Source organism: Dipodomys merriami, unplaced genomic scaffold (assembly GCF_024711535.1).
Source record: "Dipodomys merriami isolate MVZ:Mamm:240054 unplaced genomic scaffold, mDipMer1.0.p SCAF_1, whole genome shotgun sequence".
Taxonomy (NCBI): domain Eukaryota; kingdom Metazoa; phylum Chordata; class Mammalia; order Rodentia; family Heteromyidae; genus Dipodomys; species Dipodomys merriami.
In genome coordinates, this window is record NW_027202270.1 from 102,867,625 (window position 1) to 102,894,261 (window position 26,637).

Below are 26,637 nucleotides of genomic sequence, written 5' to 3' on the forward strand. Positions count from 1 at the left end.
TGAGCCACCTTCCCAGCCCTGTGCAGAAACTTTTTATTTTAAGGTAGTCCCATTTGTTGAGTCTCTCTGCAATTTGTTGTGACCCTGGTACTCTGTTCAGGAAGTTCCTGCCAGTGCCTGTAAGTTCAAGTGTCTTTTCTACTAGCTTCAGAGTTTCAGGTTTGATGTTAAGGTCTTTAATCCATTTTGAGTTGATGCTAGTACATGGTGACAGGCTGGGGTCCACTTTTAGTTTTCTGCAAGTGGCTGCACAGTTTTCCCAGCACCAATAGTTGAAGAGGCTATGCTTCTTCCACTGTATGTCTTTGGTGCCTTTGTCAAATATCAGTTGACTTCAAGTAAGGTGGTTTTATTTCTGGATCTTCTAGCTTTTTCCATTGGTCTTTGGGTCTATTTTGTTATTACGGTTCTATACTAAAGCTTAAAATCTGGTATCGTGATCCCTCCCACATTGTTTCTTTTGCCTAGAATTGCTGTGGCTATTCTAGGTCTTTTGTTGTTCCATATGAATTTTTGGATTATTTTTTTCTATTTCAGTAAGGAACATCGTTGGGATTTTGATGGGAATTGTATTGAGTTTGTGTATCATTTTTTGCAGAATGGCCATTTTTACTGTATTACTAATTCTGCCTATCCAAGAACATGGAAGGTCTTTCTATTTCCTGGTGTTCTCTATGATTTCTTTCTTTAGGCTTTTATAGTTTTCACTAAATAGTTACTTTACAACTTTGGTTCATTCCTAGACATTTTATTTTTTAGGTTATTGTAAATGGGGTTGTTTCCTTGATTTCCCTTTATGCTTGTACATTGTTGGTGTTCAGAAAAGGCAATTGATTTTTGTGGGTTAATTTTGTATCCTGCTACTTTGCCAAAGTGGTTTATAAGCTCTAAGAGTTTAGGAGTAGAGTTTTGGGGTTTGTTAAGTTATACGATCATGTCATCTGCAAATGGGGATAATTTAAGGTCTTCCTTCCCTATGCGGATCCCTTTAATGTCTTTTTCTTGCCTTATTGCTCTAGCTAAGGATTCCAGAACTATATTGAGGAGAAGTGGAGAGAGTGGGCATCCTTACCTTTTAGGAGAATTGGTTGTAGTTTTTCTGTTTAGTATAATAATGGCGTGTTATATATGGTTTTATTGTTTTAAGAAATGTTCCTTCTATTCCTATTTTCTTCAGAGGTTTTATTTTTTTGGGGGGGGGGTGGGACTTGAACACTGGGCCTAGGTGCTGTCCCTCAGCTCCCAGCTTACTCAAGACGAGCACTCTACCACTTAAGCCACAGCGCCACTTCTGGTTTTCTGGTAGTTTATTGGAGACAAGTCTCATGGACTTTCCTGTCTGGGCCAGCTTTGAACCACGATCCTCAGATCTCAGCTTCCTGAGTAGCTATGATTACAGGCGTGAGCTACCAGTGCCTGGCTTTCTTCAGAGCTTTTAACATGATTGAATGTTGTATTTTATCAAAACCCTTTTCTGCGTCAATGGAGATAATGTAGTTCTTGACTTTGAATCTGTTGAAGTGATAAATTACATTTATTTTGATTTACATATGTTAAACCATCCCTGCATCTCTGGGATGAAGCCTACTTGACCATAAGGTTGGCTAAAATTTTATTGAAGAGCTTTGCATCTGTGTTGTCTGTAGTTCTTTTTTTTTTTTTTTTTGTTGGATCTTTACCTGGTTTGGAGATGAGTGTAATACTGGCTTCATAGAATGAGTTTGGGATTGCTCACTCTGTTTCTTTTTCTTGGAAGATCTTAAGGAGTATAGGTATTAGTTCCTCTAGGTCTTATAGAATTCCATAGTGAATCCATCTGGTCCTGGGCTTTTCCTGGTTGGAAGACATCTGATTGCGTCCTCTATCTCATTTTAAGTTATTGGCTTATTTAATTGATTTATTTCTTCTTGGTTTAATTTGGGCAATTTATATTTCTCTAAAAATTCATCCATTTCTGCTAGGTTTTCCTTCCTGAGTATAGATTCTGAAAATAGTTCTTCATAGGTTTTCCTTCCTGAGTATAGATTCTGAAAATAGTTCTTCATAATTGTTTGGATGTATTGAGTATTTGTTGTAATTTTTCCTGTGGCATCTCTGATCTTACTGATTTGAGTCTCCTCTCTTTTTTTAGTTAATCTTGCCAGAGGTCCATCAATTTTACTGATTTTTTTTAAAAAACAGCCTTTAGTATTAATTTAGTTTTCTTAGTCTCTATCTCATTAATTTCAGCTCTTATTTTGGTTATCTCACTCTGTCTAATATGTTTAAGGTTCAATTTTTTTCTTGCTTTTATAGCAGTTTTAGTTGCATCATGAGATTATTTACTTGGTCTGTCTCTATTTTCTTGATGTGTGCTCTGAGAGCAATAAATTTGCCCCTCAGGACTGCTTTTAACATGTCCCATAGATTTCTTTGCAATGTATATTCATTTTCATTGAATTGTAGGAACTTTTTTTTTATTTTAAAGATACTATACAGAGGGTTACAGTTACATGAGTGAGGTAATGAGTACACTTCCTCTTGAACATTGTTACCCCCTCCATTGTTTTCCCCCTATCATCCCCTCCCTCCCTACCTTCCCCAAGGTTCTTTTTTTTTTTTTTTTTTGATTGTGATTAAGTGATTACATAATTTCCGGAATTTCACAGTATTGTGGAATAATGATGTTCATTTAAAGTCACAAGTTCATTCTAACTTTCCTGGAGCAAATTGTCTATCACAGTCTGTAACATATAACGGTGTTCACATGTTATATACCATATATGTGATCAGCAGCATGGGGATATTTAGTAGTGGTTCAACCAGATGAGTGGGAGTTCTTTATTTCTTAAGTCCTGTTAGTTTTGTCGTATCACCTAACATTTTGGATTTAGCATCCACTTATCAGGGAGACCATGTACCGTTTGTCTCTTCGTTCTTGGCTTACCTCACTCAACATGATTCCTTCTAGCTCCATCCATTTCGCTACAAATGCCATTATTTTGTCATTTCTAATGGCTGCATAATATTCCATTGTGTATAGATACCACAATTTTTGGATCCATTCATCTGTGGTGGGGCATCTAGGTTGTTTCCATAGCCTAGCTATTGTGAACAGTGCTGCAATAAACATGGAGGTGCACGTGTCCTTGTATATTGGTTCCTGTTGTTCAGAGTAGATGCCTAGATGTGGTATGACTGGGTCGTAAGGGAGGTCAATCTTTAGCTTTCTAAGGACCCTCCAGACTGCTTTCCAAAGTGGTTGTATGAGTGTACATTCCCACCAGCAGTGTAATAGGGTTCCTCTTTCTCCACATTCCCTCCAGCATTTGTCGTTGGCTGATTTGTGGATGTGGGACATTCTGACTGGGGTAAGCTGGTATCTCAGGGTTGTCTTTATTTGCATTTCCTTCACCACCAGGGATGATGAACATTTCCTCATGTGTTTCTTTGCCATTTTTATTTCTTCATTGGAGAAGTCCCTCTTTAGTTCCCTTGCCCATTTAGTAATTGGTTTGTTAGGTTTGGGAGGGATTAGTTTCTTGAGTTCCCTGTATATACAGGATGTTAACCCCTTGGAATTGTAGGAACTTTTTAATTTCTTCTGTGACCCAGGTGTTGCTCAGAAAGGTGCTGTTTAATTTCCATGTATTTGAGTAATTTCTATGGTATGTTTTGTTATTGAGAATTAGCTTGGGGGCTGGGAAGGTGGCTCAGTGGTAGAGCGCTTGCCTTGCATGCTGGAGGCCTTGGGTTCGATTCCTCAGCACCACATAAGAAAAAAAGCCGGAAGTGGCGCTGTGGCTCAAGTGGTAGAGCGCTAGCCTTGAGCTGAAGAGCTGAGGGACAGCGCCCAGGCCCAGAGTTCAGGCCCCACGACCGGACCCCTCCCCCCCCCCCCCCCCCCCCCCCGCCAAAAAAAAAGAGAGAATTAGCTTGATTCCACTATGGTCAGATAGACTACAAGGGATTATGCTGATCCTCTTGTATTTGCTTAAATTCTTTGTGTGCACTATGATATGGTCTATATTGAAGAATGTTCCATGGTACTGAGAAGAATGTGTATTGTGGTTTTGTTGGGTGAAAAACTCTGTAGATGTCAATTAAGTCCACGAGATATAGCATCATTTAATTTGGAGGCTTCTTTGCCAGTCCTTTAGTGAGAGTGGAGTATTAAAGTCTCCTAGTATTATTGTATTTGGATCTATTTTTTTCCTTAAGTCTGAGAGTACTTGCTTAATGTATTTGGGTGCACTAAGGTTTGGAGAGTATAAATTGATAATGGTGATATCCTCTTCTTGGATTGTTCCCTGCGTTAATATGTAGTGTCCTTCTTTGTCTTTTTGTATTGATTTTAATGAAAAGTTTATTTTTTCAGTTGTCAGGATGACAACACTCCTGCCTTCTTTCTGGGAGCATTTACATGGTATATCTTGCTCCATCCCTTCACTCGGAGTTTGTTTTTATCTTTGGCTGTGAGATGGGTCTCTTGAACACAACTAATGAATGGATCTTGCTGTCTGATCCAATCTCAGTTCTTTTTGTTTTGATTGGTGAATTGAGCCCATTAATATTTATCGTTATTATAGAGAGGTACATTGTGTTTCCTGTCATTTTCCTGCTTTTCTAAGTTTTTCTTCTTTCCTTTCCTCCTGTACTTACTAAGTTGGTCTTCTAGTGATATCTGATATGGATCCCGGATCTTGATTGTCTTCTTCAGATTATAATCTCCCTCTTAATATTCTTTGTAATTGTTTCTATATTTCTTAAAAACCTTTGGTTATTAAGTAAATAGTAAACCAAGCAAGGGAGCTTACCTTATAAATGCAATTAAGGACTGATTTTTCTGTCTTATCATTTTCTGTTCCTGCAGCACGGATTGGTTGGAGTAATGTCTTTAGAGGTAATGCCATAATCCAGTCCAAAAGGCAAAGAAGTAAGGATACAACCAACTGTAACAATAATAAGAATGAGAAAATAATGAATATTGAATATTGAATATTTTACTTTATTCTTGGGCTTCCATAATTTATTTCAGAAACCATTAATTCTAAGTCCAACTATTGACATATACATAGCTCATGCCATTAATCTTAAGATACTAAGGAGGCTGAGATCTGGAGAATCCCCTGAATGGGGAACCAAAGCAGAAAAGTTTGCCAGATTCCATCTCCAAAATAGCCAGAAAAAAGCAGGGTAGGGGGATGGCCCAAGTGGTAGAGTGCCGTCTAGGAAGCATGAGGCCCTGAGGTCAAAGCCCAGTGAGAGAGAGAGAGAGAGACAGACAGAGACAGAGACAGAGAGACAGAGAGACAGAGACAGAGACAGAGACAGACAGAGAAGAAGGGAAGGCAGGGAGAGGAGGGGGAGGGAAAGGGGAAAAAAGGAAGAGAGTTAAGACTTGGAAAAGCTAAAGTTAAAAGCATAAGCAAATGTTTAAAAGAAAAATTAGACTTCGAACTTAATAAACTAAACTGATAAATGACAAAAATAGTAATTCTGCCAGTGGCTCACACATATAATCCTAGCTACTCTGGAGACTGAGATATGAGTATCAAGGTTTGAGATGTTTGAAGCCAGTTTGCCTCGGATTAACTCTTATCTCCAATTAATCATCAAAAAGCCAGGAGTTACCAAAATGGAGAGAGAAAGGGTGAACAAATGCAGCAGTGGTACTCATTGACACTATGTTGAGAAGGTGTGTGGGTTGTGGGGTTGGGAGGGAAAAACAGAGAAAGCGAGGAAAGAGGTGACACTGTCCAAAAAGAAATGTACTCATTACCTACTTATGTAAGTGAAACCTTTCTGTACATCACCTTTTTAAAAAAAATTTTTAACCCAAAAGTAAAGTTGAGTGGTAGAGCACTATTCTTGAGCAAAAATGCTCAGGGATGACACCTAGGACCTGACTTCAAGCCCCAGAATTGGCACAAATAAAAAATTAACTCAAAATGAATATAAAACATGAATATCTACATATCCAATAACATATTGAGTACCTTTTTAAAAAACTACAAAAAATACAAGGAAAAAAATACTAATATCGAAGAATTTAATATACCACTCTTTCCCTTGCAGGGAATGGTTGCTTATGCCATGATCCTATATACTTTGAGGACTGAAATCAGAAGGATTAAAGTTTATGACTAGTAGAAGATTATGAGAACCACTCTCAACCAATAAGCTGGGTGCTGTGGCATTATGTATGTCATCCCAGGTATGGAGAAGCATAAACATGGAAGGGCGTTTGCATAGTATTCATTAGGCCCTGGTTCAATCCCAGTATGCTAAACAACTAAAACTAAAAAAACAACACCTAAAATTTCATTCTAACTTAAAACTCAAATGAAAGTTCTAAAATGATGTCAGCTGAACGAACATCAATTTTGGTATATGTCTTCCAATTTTAGGTTCCATTCTTCAGCTTAATATTTAGTAACAAGTGTAAGAAGCTGGGAGACTTAACCTCTCTAAGTCTTAACTCTCTCTGTAAAGTGAGGATTAAAAGATACTCATCAAAGTCAGAAAGGTTTTTTGAAGGTGAAATAATACACACAATCCAATATATTAAAATTTTTTAATTTCTTTTTCTTCCAGTATCTAGGCCTTTTATAGTGCTAAGTGAGTGTTATACCATTGTGTAAAACACTCAGACTCCCTTTTCACTTTTTTAGTGAAACTTTTTCACGTTAAACTTGTAAGGCCATATTCACCAGTGATTATGAACTGTTTTAGAAATTTAAAACTCCTTGCACGCACATGAAAAATTTGCTCATATTCTTCAAAGTTAAAGTTAAAATATAAGGACCAGCTATATCTATCCTAACAGTTTGAAGGCCATGTATGAGAAATGTCTCTTTATACGGTGGCTTACATGAAGACATTAAGAGATAATATAATTAAATAAAACAAAGTAAACAAAATAACTCTATCTTTCTATATGTAATAAACAAGCTTCTAATAAGAAAAGACCACCCTGACCAAGAAAAAATTAAAAGTATTAGGGGCTGGGAAGGTGGCTCAGTGATAGAATGCTTGACTTGCATGCATGAGGCCCTGGGTTTGATTCCTCAGCACCACATAAGCAGAAAAAGATGGAAGTAGCACTGTGGCTCAAGTGGTAGAGCACTAGCCTTGAGCTGAAGAGCTGAGGGACAGTGCCTAGGCCCAGAGTTCAGACCCCACAACCAAAAAAACAAACAAACCAAAAAAGTATTAGGATGCACTGTTATGTACACTCAACTACAGCTGCTTTCATCATGTAAATTTTGTAATTAGGACATTATCTAAATTCCTGTTTATATATAAAAAGGCTGTCAATAAAAATGAAATTTGGAAGGTGATAGTTTTTTAAATAAGTATTAGGATTCAACATAGAATATTTAGATAATATTCTGTTGTTCATCTTTCACAAAAGAAAGCCAGATATATATGTCTCAAGATGACAATAATAAGGTATATCTGAAAAACATAGAAATCTGTGACTGGCCCACAAAAGATGGGTAAATCATGCTGAATGATGATCCTGTCTGTTGGAACATACAGGTTGAAAGGTAAATTTCTTCAGTCAAGTAGCTAGGCTATAATTGAGTATCTTCTATTTGTTCAAATATGCTGTTGTTTGAGCTTGCTGATTTGTGTAAAAGTGATTGACAAAACTGAGTTCAGAAAAGCATTTGGGAGACTAACCTTCCCTCCCATGTTTTTTTATTCTCATGGACCTGGTTTTCTTTCTGCCTCTCCTATGAGTCCTTTCAGTAACTTTTACTGATTCTTCTGCTGCTGTTTATCCCCTGTCAATCTTCACTGTCTCATATTTTGCAAACTCTTCTTACTCAGTTGTCTTTCCTTACATGATCTTGTATAGTCCCACAAATTTAATACTACTTACGTGTTTAAATGACAAGATTTCATTTCCAGACTTGAATTTTATAATCACATTTGTAACTGTTTGCTGTTGGTTACTATTCCCAAAGGGCACAGAAAATTGAAATACATATTCCTCCAATAGTTCTGTTTTTCCCCCCTACAGTGCTACGAACTGAACCTAGGGCCTTGTTAGGAAAGGGTTTTGCCACTTAAAACTATGCACCTAGCACTAATGATTCTCATCTTTTGCCTGTATTCCTTTTCTTGCTTGTGAATTCCATTTGATATTTCTGAATGTCAATTCTTTTAATAACAATGATCATATTACTCCTCTTGGTTCACCTTTTTTCTTAGCTTATTGGAGATTTCTTAGCTTATACTAGTCTCACAGACTTTCCTGACCAGGCTGGCTTTGGACTGTGATCCTCAGATCTCTGCTTCCTAAGCAGCTATGATAACAGATGTGAGCCACTGGTGCCCAGCTTCAGTTCACATTTTCTTAAGTAATTTTTCATAAACTGGTCTTATTGAATTAAACATCTTAAAAAATCATTTTGAAGAATTTTCACAAAATTTTAAGGTTTCCGAGCTCTATCTCTGTAATTTCTTTTTTCCCTTTTCTCAATTTAAACTAATAAATCTAATATCAAATAATTAAAAGACTCAATGATTTCATGATGGTTAATGTCACTTGTAAAACATTTGGTGAATAGACTATCTTCTCCTAAATGGTATGTATACCTCTATGTACTTTGCTTCCTGAAATATCTTTACTTTTCATCAATACCAACTATATAAAAACAAGTGACTGCCCTTCTGAAGTGGTAAATTTCTCAGAATCAATAGTTTTCAGGAATAACAGCAAAATGTTTTGTCAGGATATAGCAAAATTACTCTAAGTGAAAATAATATTCCCTAAGGTTCTTTACTATCTTGAGAGTCAAAGAATTTTCCAAAGTGTCATGAAATATACTTTAGTTATATTCAAAAATGGGAAGATATATTATACATTAATTTTATTATGTAAATGTATGTACCTTAAAATTTTAAAAATAAGTTAAAAATAAGTATTCTACATAACCACATATTAAATGTCAGACAAAATTTACCCTCTTGTCCATTTCATAAGATGAAGCTTCTGTACTTGGCAAAAGATGAGTGATAGTGGCTATCAGGATCTGTCAGCAAAAATAAATCAATAAGCTCAAAATATGTTAAATTCATATGTCTTAAACTTAATTGTTATATGCTAAAGTGATAAAAAAAATCCACTGCCACAAATTAATCCTAAATACATTATCTAAATATATTACTTAATATACACACTATAATTTCAAGTAACTTAATAATAGGTAAGCTTTTCAAGTATACACACAATTATTATTTTTATTTATTTTTCTGTTCCTGGGGCTTGAACTCAGGGCCTGGGCACTATCCCTGAGCCTCTTTGTGCTCAAGGCTAGTGCTCTACCAATTTGAGTCACTGTGCCATTTCTGGCTTTTTCTGAGCAGTTTATTAGAGATAAGAGTCTCAGGCACTTTCCTGCCTGGGCTGGCTTAGAACCACAATCCTTGGATCTCAGCCTCCTGAGTAGCTAGGATTATAGGCATGAGCCACAAATGCCTGGTTTTATACTATTATTTTTACATAACTTATAATAGGTAGCCTTTTGAAGACTATTTAACATCAATCAATTTCAATATTCATGCACACAATCAAAATTCCACATTCTGTCAATAAATAACTTCATGCTGAATGAGGTGAATATATAGAAAAATTTAAAGATATAGATAAGTAAAAAGATTTATAAAATAACTGCAATCCTAGCACTTCAAGAAATCTATTTTGCTGCCTTTCTAGATTTTCCTATATATACTAGATAGACATCCCTAATCCTCAATTCAAAATGCTTTGAAATCCTAAACATGGAGCACCAACATGATGCTCAAAATTTTGGGTTTTGAGGCATTTTAAATATTTTGGATTAGGGATGCTCAACTGGTGAAATCTATAAAAGAAATCCACGATTCCCAATTCCAAAAAACTCCAAAGTCTGAAACACTTCTGGTCCCAAGAATTTCAGATAAGAGAAACTCACTGTGTACATATAAACATGCAGCTTTTTAAATGAATAAAAACTATTTATTGAATACATATGAAGAATATGGGACAAAAATAAAAGGCATTATTAAAAGGCAAAATATTTATATATAGTAATATCATTTACCCTGGAAAATTTTTGGTTTCTTTCAAATTTATTTTTTGAGATGAGGTCTTTCTAGGATAGTCTTTCTAGGATAACATCAAACTGCTAGGTTCAAGTGACTTTCCAGCCTCCATCTCCCACATGACTGGTATTACAAGTATGTACCCCATTGTCAAGCAAATCACTCTTTGAGTTTTTAAATTTTTTTTTGTGACACCAAGTGTGAACTCAGGTCCTTTGGCTTGCTCAGTTAGCACTCTACAACTTGAACCATGCCTCTACCCCACTTTTTTTTTGTCGGTAGTGGGGCTTGAACTCTGGGGGCCTGGGCACGGTCCCTGCGCTCTTCAGCTCAAGGTAAATGCTCTACCGCTTGAGCCACAGCGCCACTTGCGGCTTTCTAGTGGTTTATTGGAGATAAGAGTCTCCTGCACTTTCCTGCCCAGGCTGGTTTTGAACCCTGATCCTCAGATCTCAGCCTCCTGAGTAGCTAGGATTACAGGCGTGAGCCACTGGCACCTGGCTCTACGCCAACTTTTATAGCTTATTATTTTGGATATGAATGAAGCTTCTGCCAGGGCTGGCTTCAAACCATAACCCTTTGGATCTGTCTCTTGAGTAGCTAAGATTACAAGGTGTAAGCAACTGACACCTGGCTTTTTGCTGCTGTTATTGGTTGTGCAGTTTGAACTCAGGGCCTGGGTGCTGTCCTTGAACACTTTTGCTCAAGACTAGCACTCAACCACTTTGAACCACAGCTTCACTCACGGTTTTTGAGTGGTTAATTGGAGATAGAAATCTTACAGGGACCTTTCTGCCTGGCTGGCTTTGAACCTCAATCCTCAGATTTCAGCCTCTTGAGTAGCTAGGATTATAGGAGTGAGCCACCAGTGTCCAGCTAGGCACCTGGCTTTTTTAACTCAGGTTTTCAAGACTGAACATTGAAAATGTATCTGTACAAATTTTTAATGCTTACTATTCTGCTTTAATAAATTATTGTTTTAATGTATGAAGTTAAAAAATTCTTCAAAATATACATTATAAACTCAAACTATTAAGACCAAGAAAAAAAATTCACTGATTGAAAAGAATGAGTAAAAGACATGAATAGATATTCCTTAAAAGAATACCTAAGCCAGGAGCTGGTGGCTCACGCCTGTAATCCTAGTTACTCAGGAGGCTGAGATCTGAGCATCACTGGTTCCAAGACAGCCCAGTTCAAAGACAGCCCCAGGAAAGTCCGTGAGACTCTTATCTCCAATAAACCACTAGAAAACTGGAAGTGGTGCTGTGGCTCAAGTAGTAGAGCTCTTGCCTTGAGCTGAAGAGTGAAGGGATAATGCCCAGGCCCAGAGTTCAAGCCCTACAACTGACCAAAAAAAGAATACATAAGCTAATAAAATATATGAAAAAGTGCTGGATATAACTACTAATCAGAGAAATATAAGTCAAAACTGTAGTGAGGGCTGAAGTGAACGCTTACTGGTAGATAACATGCTCTAGAGGCCCTGGGTTCAATACCTAGCATGAAAAACCAAAACAAACACTTACAATGACAGATCTCCTTACTCCGGCCTGAATGCCTGCTGTTAAAAAAAAAAAAAAAGACAAAAGATAGCCAGGCACTGATGGCTCACACCTGTAATCCTAACTACTCAGGTGGTTAAGATTTGAAGTTAAACCAGCCTGGGCAGCAACGTCTTATCTCCAATTAATCATAAAACAATCAAACAAAAAACAACCAAAGCTGGTATAGAAGCTGTGGCTCAAGTAGCAGAACACTAGCCTCAAGCTGAAAAAAAGCTCAGGATCAGTGCACGGGCCCTGAATTGAAGCTGAGGACTGGCAAAAAAAAAAAAAGACAAAAGATTACAAACACTAGTAGGAAAAAAAAGGTTAGAGGCATGGCTTAGGTGGTAGACCACTAGCCAATGAGTGAACACGTCAGGTCCTGAGTTTGAGTCTTGTTCTTGGACCACAAAAAAGAGAAGGTGGAAAAAAAGAGAACTTTTACACACTACTAGGAATTGTAAATTAGGACAGCAAAAGTGAAAAAAAAAGGATGAACATCAAAAAACAAAACAAAACAACCCATGGAACTACCATATGTAGGATCCAGTAATTCCACTGCAGGGTATATATAAAAGAAATTGAATCAGTTTGTTGAAAAGACATCTGTACTCTTTGTTTATCATAGCACTATTCAAAATGACCAAGGTATGGAACCAACCTAGTTGTCTATCAGTGGTCAGATGGATAAGGAAAATGTGACACTCTCTCTCTCTCTCTCTCTCTCTCTCTCTCTCTCTCTCTCTCTCTCTCTCTCTCTCTCTCACTATTCAGCCAAGAAAAGATAAAATCCTGTGGTGGAAGAGGCTGAGGAAGGTAAGGATATGGGAAGAGTGGAGAGAAGTTTGTCAACAGGTATGCTGTATAATTAGGAATAAGTCTGGGTGCTCTATCACATAGCAGAGTGACTACAGCTAATAATAATGTGGTATGAGCCAGGAGCCAGTGGCTCACACCTGTAATCTTAGCCACTCAAGAGGCTGAGATCTGAGGATTGTGGTTTGAAGCCAATCATAGCATGAAAATTCATGAGACCCTTATCTCTAATAAACTACTCAGAAAAAGCCAGAAGTGGCATTGTGGATCAAGTGGTACAGCACTAGTTTTGAGCACAAAGAGGCTGAGGGACAGTATTCAGGCCTTGAGTTCAGACCTTGAAGTACCAGGACTGAAAATAATAATAATAATAATAATAATAATAATAATAATAATAATAATAATAATAATGCAGGCATGGTGGTACATGCTATAATCTCAGCAATCAGTGGATAGATGCAGGAGTCTGAGGTTAGCTTGACTACATGGTAAGTTTGAGGAAAACATGGGATAATATACATGTAGACAGATAGATAGCAAGATCATCTCCAAAAAAAAAAAGGCTCAAAGAGATAGTTAAGACAGATATCCTAACTGACATGATTTGATCATTCTACTACTGAAATGCAATAAATACATGCAATTTTGTTTCAACCAATAATTAAAATAAATATACTTTTATAAAGAAAAGGACTATTTTGGTCAAATCTAGTATATGAGATGTATCTGCTTCATATTGGTAACAAAATTTGGGTTCTATACTTAATTCTGCAAATAGGTAACCATTAGTGATATGCTTTAGCACCGAAATCCTTTTATAAAACTACATAAAGATAAAAGAAATTTTAAAAAAAGAGGGGCTGGGAAGGTGGCTCAGTGGTAGAGTGCTTGCCTTGCATGCCTGAGGCCCTGGGTTTGATTCCTCAGCACCACACAAGCAAAAAGAAAAAAGCCGGAAGTGGCACTGTGGCTCAAGTGGTAGAGCACTAGCCTTGAGCTGAAGGGCTGAGGGACAGCGCCCAGGCCCAGAGTTCGGGCCCCACAACCGGACCCCCCCCCCCAAAAAAAAAGGAAATATAGGAGCCTGGCACTGGTGGCTCACGCCTGTAATCCTAGCTACTCAGGAGGCTGAGATCTGAGGATCACAGGTTCAAAGCCAGCCCAGTTCAAAGCCAGCCCGGGCAGGAAAGTCCACAAAACTCTTATCTCCAATAAACCACCAGAAAACTGGAAATGGCACTGTAGCTCAAGTGGTAGAGTGCTAGCCTTGAGCTGAAGAGCTGAGTGACAGCACTCAGGCCCAGAGTTCAAGCCCCATGACCAACAACAACAACAACAACAACAACAAAAATATATATATATATAGGAAAGATTATGGTTGGGAAAAGCAGATAGAGATTTTTATTCTTTGAGGAGATAGTTTTTTTGTTGTTTTTTTTTTTAATACATCCTAATATTAAGGTAGGAGCTTTAATAATTGTCTTTAGACTGGAGAATGTTATGCATGATTGAGTAACAGAAGTTTTTATAAATATTTAAAGAAATGCTAAAAAAAAATTTTAGGTTTTATTTTTATTGTGAAAATACCATACAGAGGGGTTACAATTACATGAGCAAAGTAATTAATACATTTCTTATCAAGCATTGTTGCCTCCTCCTCTGTTTCCCCTTCCCATCCCTGTCCTCCTCTGTCCTCCCCACTTCCCTCAAGGAGATAGTTTTTAAAGCCAATAACGAAAAAAACATGAAACATTTCAGGTAATAGCAAGAGAGTAAGAGGTATATCTAAATATGAGTAAGCCTGGAAAAGGAATCTGCACACGATTTTGGAAAGACAGGCTGGGTCCTCATTTGGAAATTTTCAATTTTCAGCAGCAAAAAAAACACTGGACTATATTTATAGTGGAAGGGAAATGATTTTTATTTTCCTTTGTTTCAGGCTACCTAAAAGAATAATGTGAATAGGAATGGTGCCTTCAAGGGGAACATTGTACCAGCAAGAAGAAGGCTATTACAATATTTCAAAAAAGAAATAAATGACCAAAATGTCAGGTGTTACAGAAAGTATATGAAGAATGAATTAGAATGAAAAAATTATAGTCCAGGGGCATAGCTCAAATGGTAGACTAGAAGGCCCTGAGTTCAAACTCTAGTATCTCAAAGGAAAAAATAAAGAAAAAAATCCAAACCCAAACCCCAACCAACCCAACCAAAACCAACAAAGCAAACTAAAAACAACAACAAAAAAATCCACACAATCAAAATCTTCATAAATAACTGAGAAAGGACATAAAAGAACTAATGTCCTAACTTTGATAAATGGCAAGATGTAATATCTTAAGAGAAAATGGAGCAGAATATAGATTTATAGCTTCAAAAATAAAATTTGCATTAACATTTAATGTTCTATAACTAATAAAACTGTTTTTATTATGTTCAAAATGAAAACTTTTTTTCTTTTTAAAGATATTTAAATCACTTTAAAATGCAAAATTAGCTGCATACTTGTGGCTCACACCTGTAATCCTAGCTACTGAAGATGCTGAGATCTGAGGATTGCAGCTCAAAGCCAGCCCGGGCTGGAAAGTCTGTGAGACTCTTATCTCCTATCTACCAGAAAACTGAAGTGGCGCTGTAGCTCAAGTGGTATAGAGCCCGGCTTGAGCTGAAGAGCTGAGGGACAGTGCCCAGGCCCAGAGTTCAAGCCCCACAACCAACAACAAAAACAAAAAGCAAAATTATTCAGTAAGTGTTAAAATTATTTAATAAGTGTACAAAAGGATTTCAATTCAACAAGTCAGATTATGAGTACAATGCAGCTTGATAAATGTCAGTATCACTCTTTCTATCCTTCATCCCCTATCTGTCCCAATACTGTTCATTTCCTCAAAAGTTACTTGGTACATTTTTACAATGTACATTAAAGTCTGTCAAAAATGAAGAAAACAAACTTCTAATATAAAATACAAAGGAAGGGGAATTCTGAAAGTACAAAAAGCATGTGGTATAACCATTATAGAATTATGCAAAAAAATTTAACACCTATTAAATTATTTTTCATTTTAAGATATCTAAATCTAAGACATTTTTACAAGGTCATAATGAAAATAAATGAGAAGTTACTTACCTGAATAATTTTCAAGGGAGAATCAGGCTGGTAAATCTGAAGTCGAGGTATGTAATGAACCAGCATGTGAAGCATATTACAAGCTACATGAGCTACTGTTTTATTAGTAAACTGCAATAGTAACAACAAGATCACTGTTATAAAAAATTTCTTTATGAATTATTTATCAATGAATTATTTGATTTTAAATGTTTACTTTTCTTATATCACTGTAATTTTGAATATTATAATACTATTAGGAAGATAAATCTACAGCTGCAAAAATTTTTAAAACATAAGGACAAAATCATTTTATGTTTTCTTTGTAATGTTTGACTAATAACCATTAAACTTGAATTGCATTTTCTTTTATCTGGAATTCTGCAATGGTTTCTAAACTTCTAATCTTATCAAGTTTCCACCATTACAATCTACTCATTACATTTCCAAATTAAACTTCTAAAGCATTGCTTTGATCCTGACATTCTCTAAGCTTAAAACTCCTAAAAGATTTCTGCGATAGCCAAGTCAAACTTTTCATGCCTATCTCTCTATATCCAAATTTCATACATACTTCAAGCTGCAACAAAATGTTTTCTTTCCCCAAGTCTTCTGATAAATAAGCCATGCGATCTGTTTTCTCTAAAGTAAATCAGCAGTTTGTATGTACCACTCCTATAGTAATCTGTTTTATAAATCATATTTTAACACTTTACAGCTTATTATTGTCTCAAAGATAATGTGCAGTTTTTATTCTTTTATCTTCACTTTGTCTAGCAAAGTAATTTGAACATAGTATATATTCAGAAATATCTATCAAGTAAATAATACTATTCAAGAACATATTAGCAAGTTGTATAGTTAAGAGTCTTCAATGGGTGTTATAGTAGGAGTTCAATGATAAAAATAATATACATAATATACATAATAATATATAAATGGGTAAAAAAAAGATCCCATTTAAACTGGGCAATCTTTGTACTCAGGAGGCAGAAGCTGGGGGATGGTAAGTTTGAGGTGAGCCTGGGCTACATAGTAAGTTCAAGGTCAGCTTGAGATAATAGTGAGATCCTGTTTCAGAACAACAAAAAAATAACTTATTCAGATTTTCCAAATTATTAGATTAGTTCTTCCACACAAATCTATGCAGGCTATAAAGACAGCATTTATCTTTAATGAGAAACACAAAAGCTAAATAGTTCAAGAATTTAGGAAATAATAAAGATCAAAAGTCACAAAAACACTAGTTAAAAAGCTAATTGGTTTCTTTTTTTTTTAAGAGCCTTCCTCAAACATTCAAGGGACAAGGCCAAATACATAAAAAGTTCATCACAAAAATACTCTAAACTCAAGATGAGAAGTGTGTGTGTGTGTGTGTGTGTGTGTGTGTGTATGTGTGTGTGTGTGTGTGTGTGTGTGTGTGCGTGCGCGCGCGTGCGAAATCAGGGCCTGGCTGCTGGCCTTCAGCTGTATTGCTCAAGGCTTGTGCTCCATTTCTGGGGCTTATGAAACAAGACTTAGGAACTCTTACGGACTTGCCTGCCTGAGCTGGCTCTGAACCACAATCTCAGATTTCAGTCTCCTGAGAAGCTAGAATGATAGGCAGGAGCCACTGGTGCTTGGCTAAGATAGAACCATTCTTAAGGAGAGTCAGGATCAAAGAAATCATGTAACAATAAACTAATTGAAATATTTTTTCAATGTTTTATTTCATAAATGGACAAGGTAACATGAACATGTACAAGAAAAATATGCATTCTATATTAGCAATTTATCAAATCATTTTCCTTACCTTTAAGGAAACACAAATTACATTCAGAGCTTCTTTGATTTGAGGATGGTGAGACTCGTGGACTAGTTCTTCACAAATCCAAATGCCTAAACTGCAAAGTGCTACACATCTGCCAAAAAAAAAAAAAAAAAAAAAAAAAAACCCCAAAACAAAAAACAACAACAAAAAAAACAGCCAACACTGAAACAATCACAAATAGAGAAGTCTTTAAAATACAACAATGTACCATATTTTACCAATTAACAAACATATACTGTGTTTGTTAATTAATACATTTGTTACTCTAATGACAATGCTATAAAGCTTTGCAAGTAAGTGAAGAATGCAATTCTATTGACTGACAACAGTAAAATAAACTTAAGGGAAAATATGAAGCTGAAGTCTAATATTCTTTTTTATCTTTTAATATAAGGAGTTATACATTTTTTAAACTGAGAACAACTTAAAATTTATGGAAGAATTCCAACTGAATTCAATCTCAAGTACAAAATAAAGAAAAGATTTGTAGAATTTCTATTCTGTTTCCTTGTGTCTTTGGGAGTTTAATTTCCCTAGCAATATAACTGCAGCCACGTTTCAGCTTAAGTTATGTGATGATCAAAACCAGGAAAAACTTAGTGTGTTCAAGTTTAGGTTTCTGAAAACAGAGTATAATGGTTCTCTTTTAAATACAAAAAATATGTGGTATATTCTAATACTGATATTGTTAAATCCATCAGAATGCTAAATTATGAAACAATTCAATATAGAAAGTTTTATTTCTTAATAGAGCAGAGAAAAGGTAGTTTTTTGTTGTTGTTAATTTTTTAATACTGGGGATTGAACAGAAAGCCATGTGCTAGCATTCTTCCACTTGGATCTATCTATGCCCCCAGCTCCAGTCAGTATAGTGTAAAAGCTATTAAATTGTTTCTTATAAAAACTATTACAGGAGGCAACAATGCTTGATAAGAAATGTACTTATTACCTTGCTCATGTAATTGTAACCCCTCTTTTTGGTATTTTGACAATTTAAAAAATGATTTAAAAAAACTATTACAAAGTCTTCAAAAAGTCTATTGCTACTCACAAGCCTTACCACACTCGTAGATTTGAATAATCATGTCTTAAATTTAGCAACAGAAACAACTGTAGTCCTAAAACACCAATAAATTCTCAAGTGTAGCACAACTCTTCATTAATTCAACTAATTATAGGCAGATCTGGGAGTATGAATGCACAAGTTTTATTGTAATAAGAGAGAATAAGAACACTATGTTTCTGAAGTATGACAGAGACAGAGAGGGAAAGGGGAGGTATAGGGAGAGAGAGGAAGGAAACCAGAGTTAAGAGTGAGCACAAAGAAATACACGGAGAGAACACACACACAGAGAACAGTTTCCCATATTCCCCAAATTATCTAAATGATCAAGGTGAATCAATTGTTTGCTTTGGCTCAGAGAGTGGTAAAAGCTTCAAAGCTTTTGTAGTGTAAGCTTCAAAAACACAAACAAAAGATATGAAACAAGTTGAGACAATGCTCAAGTTCCATTTCTGAGATGTACTAATTCTCAGTAACATAAATTACTACGCTAATAAATCCAGGGTCTACCTCTAGGCAACCATGGTTTAGGCTAGCACATACTTTCCTTGAGAGCATAATTTTAAAAAAGAAAAAAACAAGGAGCAGAAGATTTAGTCTTTAGGTCAATATTCAAACCTTGTTCTGCCACTTATACATTACATGCATCTAATGAGACTGAAAACAAAGTGTGAGAGCAATAATTATAGTCTGCTATATCTGGGAGATAAGAGTAAAAAAATCCCTAGGTTCTAATTTCCCTATCTATAAAAAGGACAAAAATTGTGCCCAATCTAGAGTTGCTACAAAATTCACTGAGACAATAAATACAAAGTGTATAGAGCATGCTTACACACAGGAAGATCTTGATAAATATTAGCTTTTAACTGGGGAGATAAAGGAAGGAGTGACATTGCCCCCAAAAATGTACTACTTCCCTGACTCATGAAATGGCCATCCCTCTGTACAATACCTTAATAATAACAGTAAAATTACATTAAAAATGTTAGCTTTGTATTTAATACATGTTCATTTTTTTTTTTTTTTTTTTGTCATGGGGCTTGAACTCTGGGCCTGGGCGCTGTCCCTCAGCTCTTCTGCTCAAGGCAAGCACTCTGCCACTTGAGCCATAGCACCATTTCCTGTCTTCTAGTGGTTTATTGGATATAAGAGTCTCCTGGGCTTTTCTGCCTGGTCTAGCTTTGAACCATGATCCCCAGATCTCAGCCTCCTGAGTAGCTAGGATTACAGGCATGAGCCACCAGTGCCCGGCTACATATTAATTTTCTAATCATCAGTTTCTGACTAGCAAACTTGAATACAGTGATGAAGATAAAAATGAAATAAATATTGCAGGAAACTCTGTAAAAGTGAGATGAGTACTGAAGAATTTGCTGTAATAAATTTATGGTAGTTAACTTGGCCATTAAGACAAAAATGCAGTAATATATTTTTTTAAACTGGAGCTATTCTCATTACATCTAATAGTTCATTTTCACATGTCTTTACTTGCAACTAAAAAGTTTAGAATAAAATTTGATACAAATGGCCAAAGACAAATTCTGTACCTTTTGAACAACAAATACGAAGATAACTGATGGGGCTAATGATACATTATTCAAATTAGTATCAAGTAACTGAAAAATAAAACAGTGATATTTTAAGGAGAAGGAGCACAGTGTGTTTCTGGCAACCCGATAATTTAAATTTCAAACTTTTGGGGCAAGATTTATATAGCAAAATAAAAAATGTTGATTTTCAATGCTTAAGACACAAAGAAGAAGATAAAGCACACAGCTCAGTGGAAGAATGCTCACTGAACATTCACAAGGTCCCTGGCACCAAAAAAGAGAAACAGGTAAAACTTTCCTAAAATTCACCAATATGTGAATATTAAAATATACTATTTTCTTAGATAAATTACTTTCTACAGTAAACATAGTTTCACTCAATTTAGTGAGCATTCAATTCTATTTAATGAAATCAGTGATAGTACCTATTATTAGTGAATAAGGTACAGTAGTATTTACTACTATTATATTTCAAGGTATCACTTTAGAAACAATAAATAAAACACAAAATATACTTAATGGAATTAAAACAATTCATTTTAGCTATGGAGAATAAAGTAACTATAAAAAAGAACTCTTTTTCTTTTAAAAAAGAAGGTAAATATGTAAATCATGTGAAAGAAGTACTTGATCATTCAAATAACTTAAAGTTTTAATTCTGAAATAATCTGGACTACTACTACAATTCAGTAAAATAAAATTTCAAACCAGAATAATTAAGTGATGAATCTAAAAATATCTGACCTACCGTGCAGGACCAGAGGGTTCATCTCTTGCTGAACTTAATACAGTTTTAATGATAAGTTCCTAAAACAAGAGGAAATAGTTAAAAGCAATGACTAAGATTAGTTCAACAAATATTTAATTAAGAAGCCACTCTGGGCCAGGCATTATGTCAGGTAGAGGTAGAATAGTTAAATAGTTAAATAAAAGTCAGTTCTTATCCCCAATTACCCATTAGAAAACTTTAAGTGGAGCTGGCTCAAAGTAGTTGAGCACTAGCTCTGAAGAGCTCAGGGACAGTGCCAAAGCCCTGAATTCAAGCCTCATGACTGACAAAATAAATAAATAAAAATTAAAGAGTCCAATGTTATTCCTATAGGTAGTTAAGTCACAAAATAATTTATGATATCTGTAATCAAAAGTATATTACGTTTGGGGGGTGAGGGATGGGGGAGGGTGGGAGATAGGGGATGGGAAGGGGAAACAAAGGAGGAGGCTACAATGCTTGATAAGAAATGTACTCATTACCTTGCCCATGTAATTGTAACTCCTCTGTACAGTATTTTCACAATAAAAAAGTATATTATGTTCAAAATATCTTTCTTATTAGAATAATAATAAAGGCTACTAAAAGATAATTAATAGCTCAAAGATATGAACAACTTTTTTTAAACTTTGAAGTGATTAAGAGAGGAAAAGGGAGAAGAGCTATATGAGACTTTAGATAGGAGATAGTTTTTCAAGAACACAGAATTGTGAAACACAAGCATGCTCCAGGAGGCTATAAGTCAGAGTAACTGAAGAGTTAGCTTTGGTGAAAATATGAAAATAAAATATGACCATGATGTTATGTAACTCTCCTCTTCAATATTCATTTTCTGACTAAAAACAATTATAGCTTTATAGGCTTTTTTGCTTTCTTCATCAGTATTAAAATTGGCACTGATTTTGGAGATTTGTTTCCACAAAAAAATATGTTTTTTAAAAAGTCATTTTTAAGCCATTACTGTCTACAATAATAGCTACCAAAGATCCACTGACAGACTAGTCTAACCTTGAACAAACAACTAGCTAAGTGGACTGAAACTATCCTTGGCCTTTGGGATCTTCTGAAAATAGAAAAAAGCAAAAGTAAAGTTGTATTGTTTTTATTATTGGTCATTATAAATTTGCACTGGCCCATATGATTTTAAGTATAATTGAAGTTTATTTACTTAACTGATATTTCTGAGTGTATACTATACACCAAAAAGTGGAATAGCACTGTGGTAACAGTAATAAGGCTCTGTGGTATTTATTTAAAGCAGAAAACAGGTATTGAACAAATAATTACAAGCATACTAAATATTCCAAACAAATACAGATGCTATGAGAGTATATGTAACACTTCTGATATAAAAATGTCTTCTACAGAAAGCAACTTTAAAAATTATCAGCATAAGCACTGAGAAGCTATAGAAGTAGCTTTTTCTCAACTATTCTAAGGACCAATTCAAGTTAAACAGGGAGATCATCTAGTAATGACTGACAGGCACTATTACCTAGGATTCTTAAGCCTTTGGGTATTTGTAATATATGGGCATTCAGTGAGAGACAAGTCTTGACTCAGCGATGAATTATTCACAGCCAGTCACCTGCAGGTCCCTGAGCAGTGATTGTCTTTTATCTTCACCAGGACAACTTTTTCATACCAATCCCCTCTACCTTAGTTTAAGAATTACTGAGTCCAGAGGACTAAGGAAATGATCATGTCACACCTTTCCTTCTAAACAGAGGCTGACCACTACAGAGGCACAAAAGAACTTCTCACTAATTTTCCACCTATGAAACTTATATTTTAAAAAATGATTATATATAACAAGGGACATTTAAGGCATATTTGTTCCTGAATACTGTTCAAGACTGTTAATGTTTCAGGTACATGAGATTGCCACACCAACTTCAAAATTTCAGAAATAGTATACTATTACTATTACTTGGAACAAAAATGTTGAAAATTTTAAGAGTCAAATATGCAGGTTTAGTCTGCCATGTCTATCTCAGAAGCCTTACCCTAGCTGCACAGTATCTGGCTCATGATGTTCAATGACAGAATAAATTTTACCTAAAAGATAGACATTTTGAGTAAGTTTAAGAATTAGAAAAAGGCACCAAAGCAATTTTTTTTTCCAGTCATAGGGTTCGAACTTGGGGCCTGAGTGCTGTCCCTGAGCTCTTTTTGTTCAAGGTTTGTGATCTACCACATTGAGCCAGAGTGCCACTTCCAGTTTTCTAGTGGTTTATTGGAGATAAAAGTCTCACATGCATGAGCTGTCTTTGAACAATGATTCTCAGATCTCGACTTCCTGAATAGTTAGGATTACAGGAGTGACCCACCAGTACCAGCTCCAAAGCAATTTAAACACAAAAAAAAGTTATATAATTTTTTCAGGTCTTTCCATTTCCTTATGAATGGGGCAATGCTATTCTTTCTGATGGAAGCACAGAACTCCATTGTGTATATATACCACGTTTTCTTTTTTTTTTTTTTTTTTTTTTTTATTTTTAAATTGTATTTTATTTTATTTGAGAACATATTGTACAGAGGGGCTACAATTACATGGGCAGAATAATGCATACATTTCTTACCAAGCATTGCAGCCTCCTCCTTTGTTTACCCTTCACTTCCCTTCCCTGCCTCCCCCCTCCCCCCACCCAATTTTACCCCCCTCCCCCCACCCAATTATACCCCCCTCCCCCCCCCCACACCGACATTGTAAAGCTGGTTTTGACATGACATTTTGTACTTCTCATTGTTGCAACAGGTCCACCTGAATCCTTAAACGACTTGTTTGTCCCCATCTCCTCCACATGATATACTGACATCAAATATAGTGAAAGCGGGGGTTACACTGTATACCACGTTTTCTTGATCCATTCATCTACTGAGAGGCATCTGGGTTGGTTCTACATCTTAGCTATAGTAAATAATACTGCAATGAGCATGGTCGTGTCATGCTGGTAGCATTAATATGGTCTTGTTTGTGGTCATTAGGTAAATGCCCAGGAGTGGGATTGCTGAGTCATAGGGGAGCTCTATGTTTAGTTTTTTTTGAGGAACCTCACACTGCTTTCCAGGGTGGCTGAACAAGTTTGCAGTACTACCAACAGTGTAGTAGGGTTGCCCTTTGATCACATCACCACCAGCATCTGTTGTTATTAAGATTTCTTAATAATGGCCATTATAGCTGGGGTAAGATGGTATCACAATGTTGTTTCGATTTGCATTCTTTTATGGCCAAAGAAGTTGAGCTTTCCTTCATCTATGTATTGGCGATTCTTATTATCTCTTCAGAGAAGTCTCTCTTTAAGGGCTTAGCCCACTTGTTGATGGGGTGGTTGTTTCTTTGGGAATTTGCCAGGCCCAAAGAGAAGTAGGTTGCATGGTTTCCCTCATTTGCAATAACTGGAATATGCCTATGATATTCTTAACAGGGGATATCAATAGCCCAATTGTTAAGTGCATAGGACCAACATAAACTTATCAACATAAGCTCCAAGAATTGGAAACAAGAGGTTCTGTATGTAGTTATTTCTTTTTGTTGTTTCAGTTTTCTGTGCTGTTTGTCTTGTATATAAGTTTATCTGATCTGTGGAAAGGAAAGGGATTCATGGGAACATCAGGACAAAGGATTATCTAATGCAACAATGATGCTCATTTGACTTTATGTTGGAAATGAACTATACAACTTGTCTGGAGAGAGTAGGGAGTGGTAAGTGGGAGAAAATGAAGGCGAGGGTAAAAGTATTTAAAAAGAATGTACACATTATTTACTTATGTAACTGTAACCCCCGTTCATCATCTTTACAATAGATTTAAAAAAAATAATTACAAAGAAAAAGCAAAGAAAGAGTACATATTTTATTATACAGATTTCACAGCTATAAAATTACTAAAATGGTATAAACTAGTATCTGATTTCTTACCTTAACATCTGTAAACTGAGAGACAGCAATATCAGGTATGTTGGGATGGAGAGCAGGCAGTTCAAAATATAGATTGGGAAAGCAAACTAAAGATCCCAGAAGAACTTGTGCTTCCACTCTTGGTGCCTGTGTATCAGATGTTAAAAATCTTTAAAATGTATTTGTGTTCTTAAACTCTCTGTTAAAATATTCATTATTCAATAATATTATACAAAGAAATGAGTATAAAAAATTCAGAAGGAAAGGGGATACACAAAAATATATGGATGGAAATCTAAGTTTCCAGCACTCTGAAGGCAGAGGCACGATGATTATGAGTTTGAGCCCAATGTAGGCTACATATTGTCCTGCTTCAAAACAAAACAGAACTCTTATCAAGATTTTTTTTTCAAAATCTATATTTACAGATATAGGAAGCGTATATGAAAAGGGCAGGGTAAACTAACATCTACCATCCTATAAAACATGAAACTGAGCCGGGCACTGGTGGCTCACACCTGTAATCCTAGCTACTCAGAAGGCTGAGATCTGAGGATCACGGTTCAAAACCAGCCGGGGCACTAAAGTCTGTGAGACTCTTATCTCCAATAAACCACTCAGAAAACCAGAAGTGGTGCTGTGGCTCAAGTGGTAGAGCGCTAGTCTTGAGCTGAAGAGCTGAGAGACAGCGCCCAGGCCCAAAGTTCAAGCCCCATGACTAACAAAAAAAAAATAAATAAATAAAATAAAAAATGAAAACTGAAAGAGATTAGCAAGGAGTTTTTCTGTGAAGATGAGTAAAGTAACTGGGAATGTTTGAGTGTGTGGATATAATGAGAACAGACCTGAAATATGACTGTAAGTAAGAAAGGCAAACTCAATCAATTATTTTGTCATCTGTCTAAGGGGGGAGGGATACATTAACAGAGGAAAAATGGTATACATAGGATCTAAAGTGGGAATTCAAAAGCAAGATTTAAGATCATTATTTCTGAAACCATTAGAGTGAGTGCCAGGCTTGATTTCAGCAATGGTTTGGTTCCCTAAGTAGCCTTCCTTAGTAAGTATTTATCATATAAATAAAATACAACATGACTATTTTCTGTATTTTCCAGAGCATTTTGTTACACAATGAATATCCTTCTAGATGTATTGGACAGAAATTAGAAAAATAAAAAATAAAGATGGCAGGATTTAATTCTCTGTAGAACCTTGAGAAAAGCTGTAGGAAATGTAGATTCATCATCTGGAATAATTGGCTCACTGAAGAGTATTAGTTTTCAAAGTAAATAAAGTGATGTTGGTTTGTATATTAGCTTTCTCTGAATTTTATCAACATTTGCTACTTTCCTAGAAACCGATAATTTTGTAAACTGACAATACTACAGTGATCTTATAGCTTATTTAATATCTGTGGGTTGTTTTCCAATTAATCTACTCGTAGCTTAATATATTTAATATTCCAAAGGTTCAATCATCTTTCTTCTCACATTAAAATATTTAATTGGTTATCTAATATACTATTATAACCTGGGCTAGTTGCATTCAAGAACCTCTAAGATATCAAGAGCAGTGATTCTCAATCTATAACCAATTATTTTACCCATCATTTGTGATATAATTAAAAGAGATTGGTTTAGTAGGTCTGGGATGGGGTCTAAGATTCTGAGTTGCTAATAAGCACCCAGATCATGCCCAATGCCACTTTATATATTTAGACATACCTCTACATATGCTATTCTTTTGCAGATTAATGTCTAAATATTAAAGTAGATTATCTGTCATTGTCTGAATATATTTTCCTTATGTCTGGTTTACTTTGCATGTAATATATTTTCTTACTTCGCCTGTAATATATTCTCTTACTTCTAAACTGGCTTCTCATTGTAAACCCTAGACCTCAGCTTCCTGAGTAGCTAGGATTACAAAACTGATTCAGTCCAAGCTTGACCTGTACTCTTTCTTCTTCATTTGCACATTTTCTCTAGGTGATTGTATCT

At 35.6% G+C, this 26,637-nt stretch overlaps 1 protein-coding gene across 9 annotated transcripts in view; it reads right to left on the reverse strand.

The window, feature by feature from the left end:
• The window catches only part of Ralgapa1 (Ral GTPase activating protein catalytic subunit alpha 1), a 233,307-nt gene that overhangs the window by 84,003 nt on the left and 122,667 nt on the right, over nt 1–26,637 (reverse strand). For all 9 annotated transcript variants that reach the window (XR_011372986.1, XM_070026666.1, XM_070026690.1 and 6 more), the window contains 6 exons: nt 24,659–24,784; nt 20,718–20,776; nt 17,339–17,447; nt 15,568–15,678; nt 8,958–9,026; nt 4,797–4,931 (listed from right to left, as the gene is read on the reverse strand). Coding sequence is in view for 8 of the 9 variants with exons in the window: in XM_070026666.1 (XP_069882767.1) it covers nt 4,797–4,931; nt 8,958–9,026; nt 15,568–15,678; nt 17,339–17,447; nt 20,718–20,776; nt 24,659–24,784 (609 nt within the window). In the remaining variant the exon portion in view is untranslated. The remainder of the gene's footprint in view (nt 1–4,796; nt 4,932–8,957; nt 9,027–15,567; nt 15,679–17,338; nt 17,448–20,717; nt 20,777–24,658; nt 24,785–26,637) is intronic.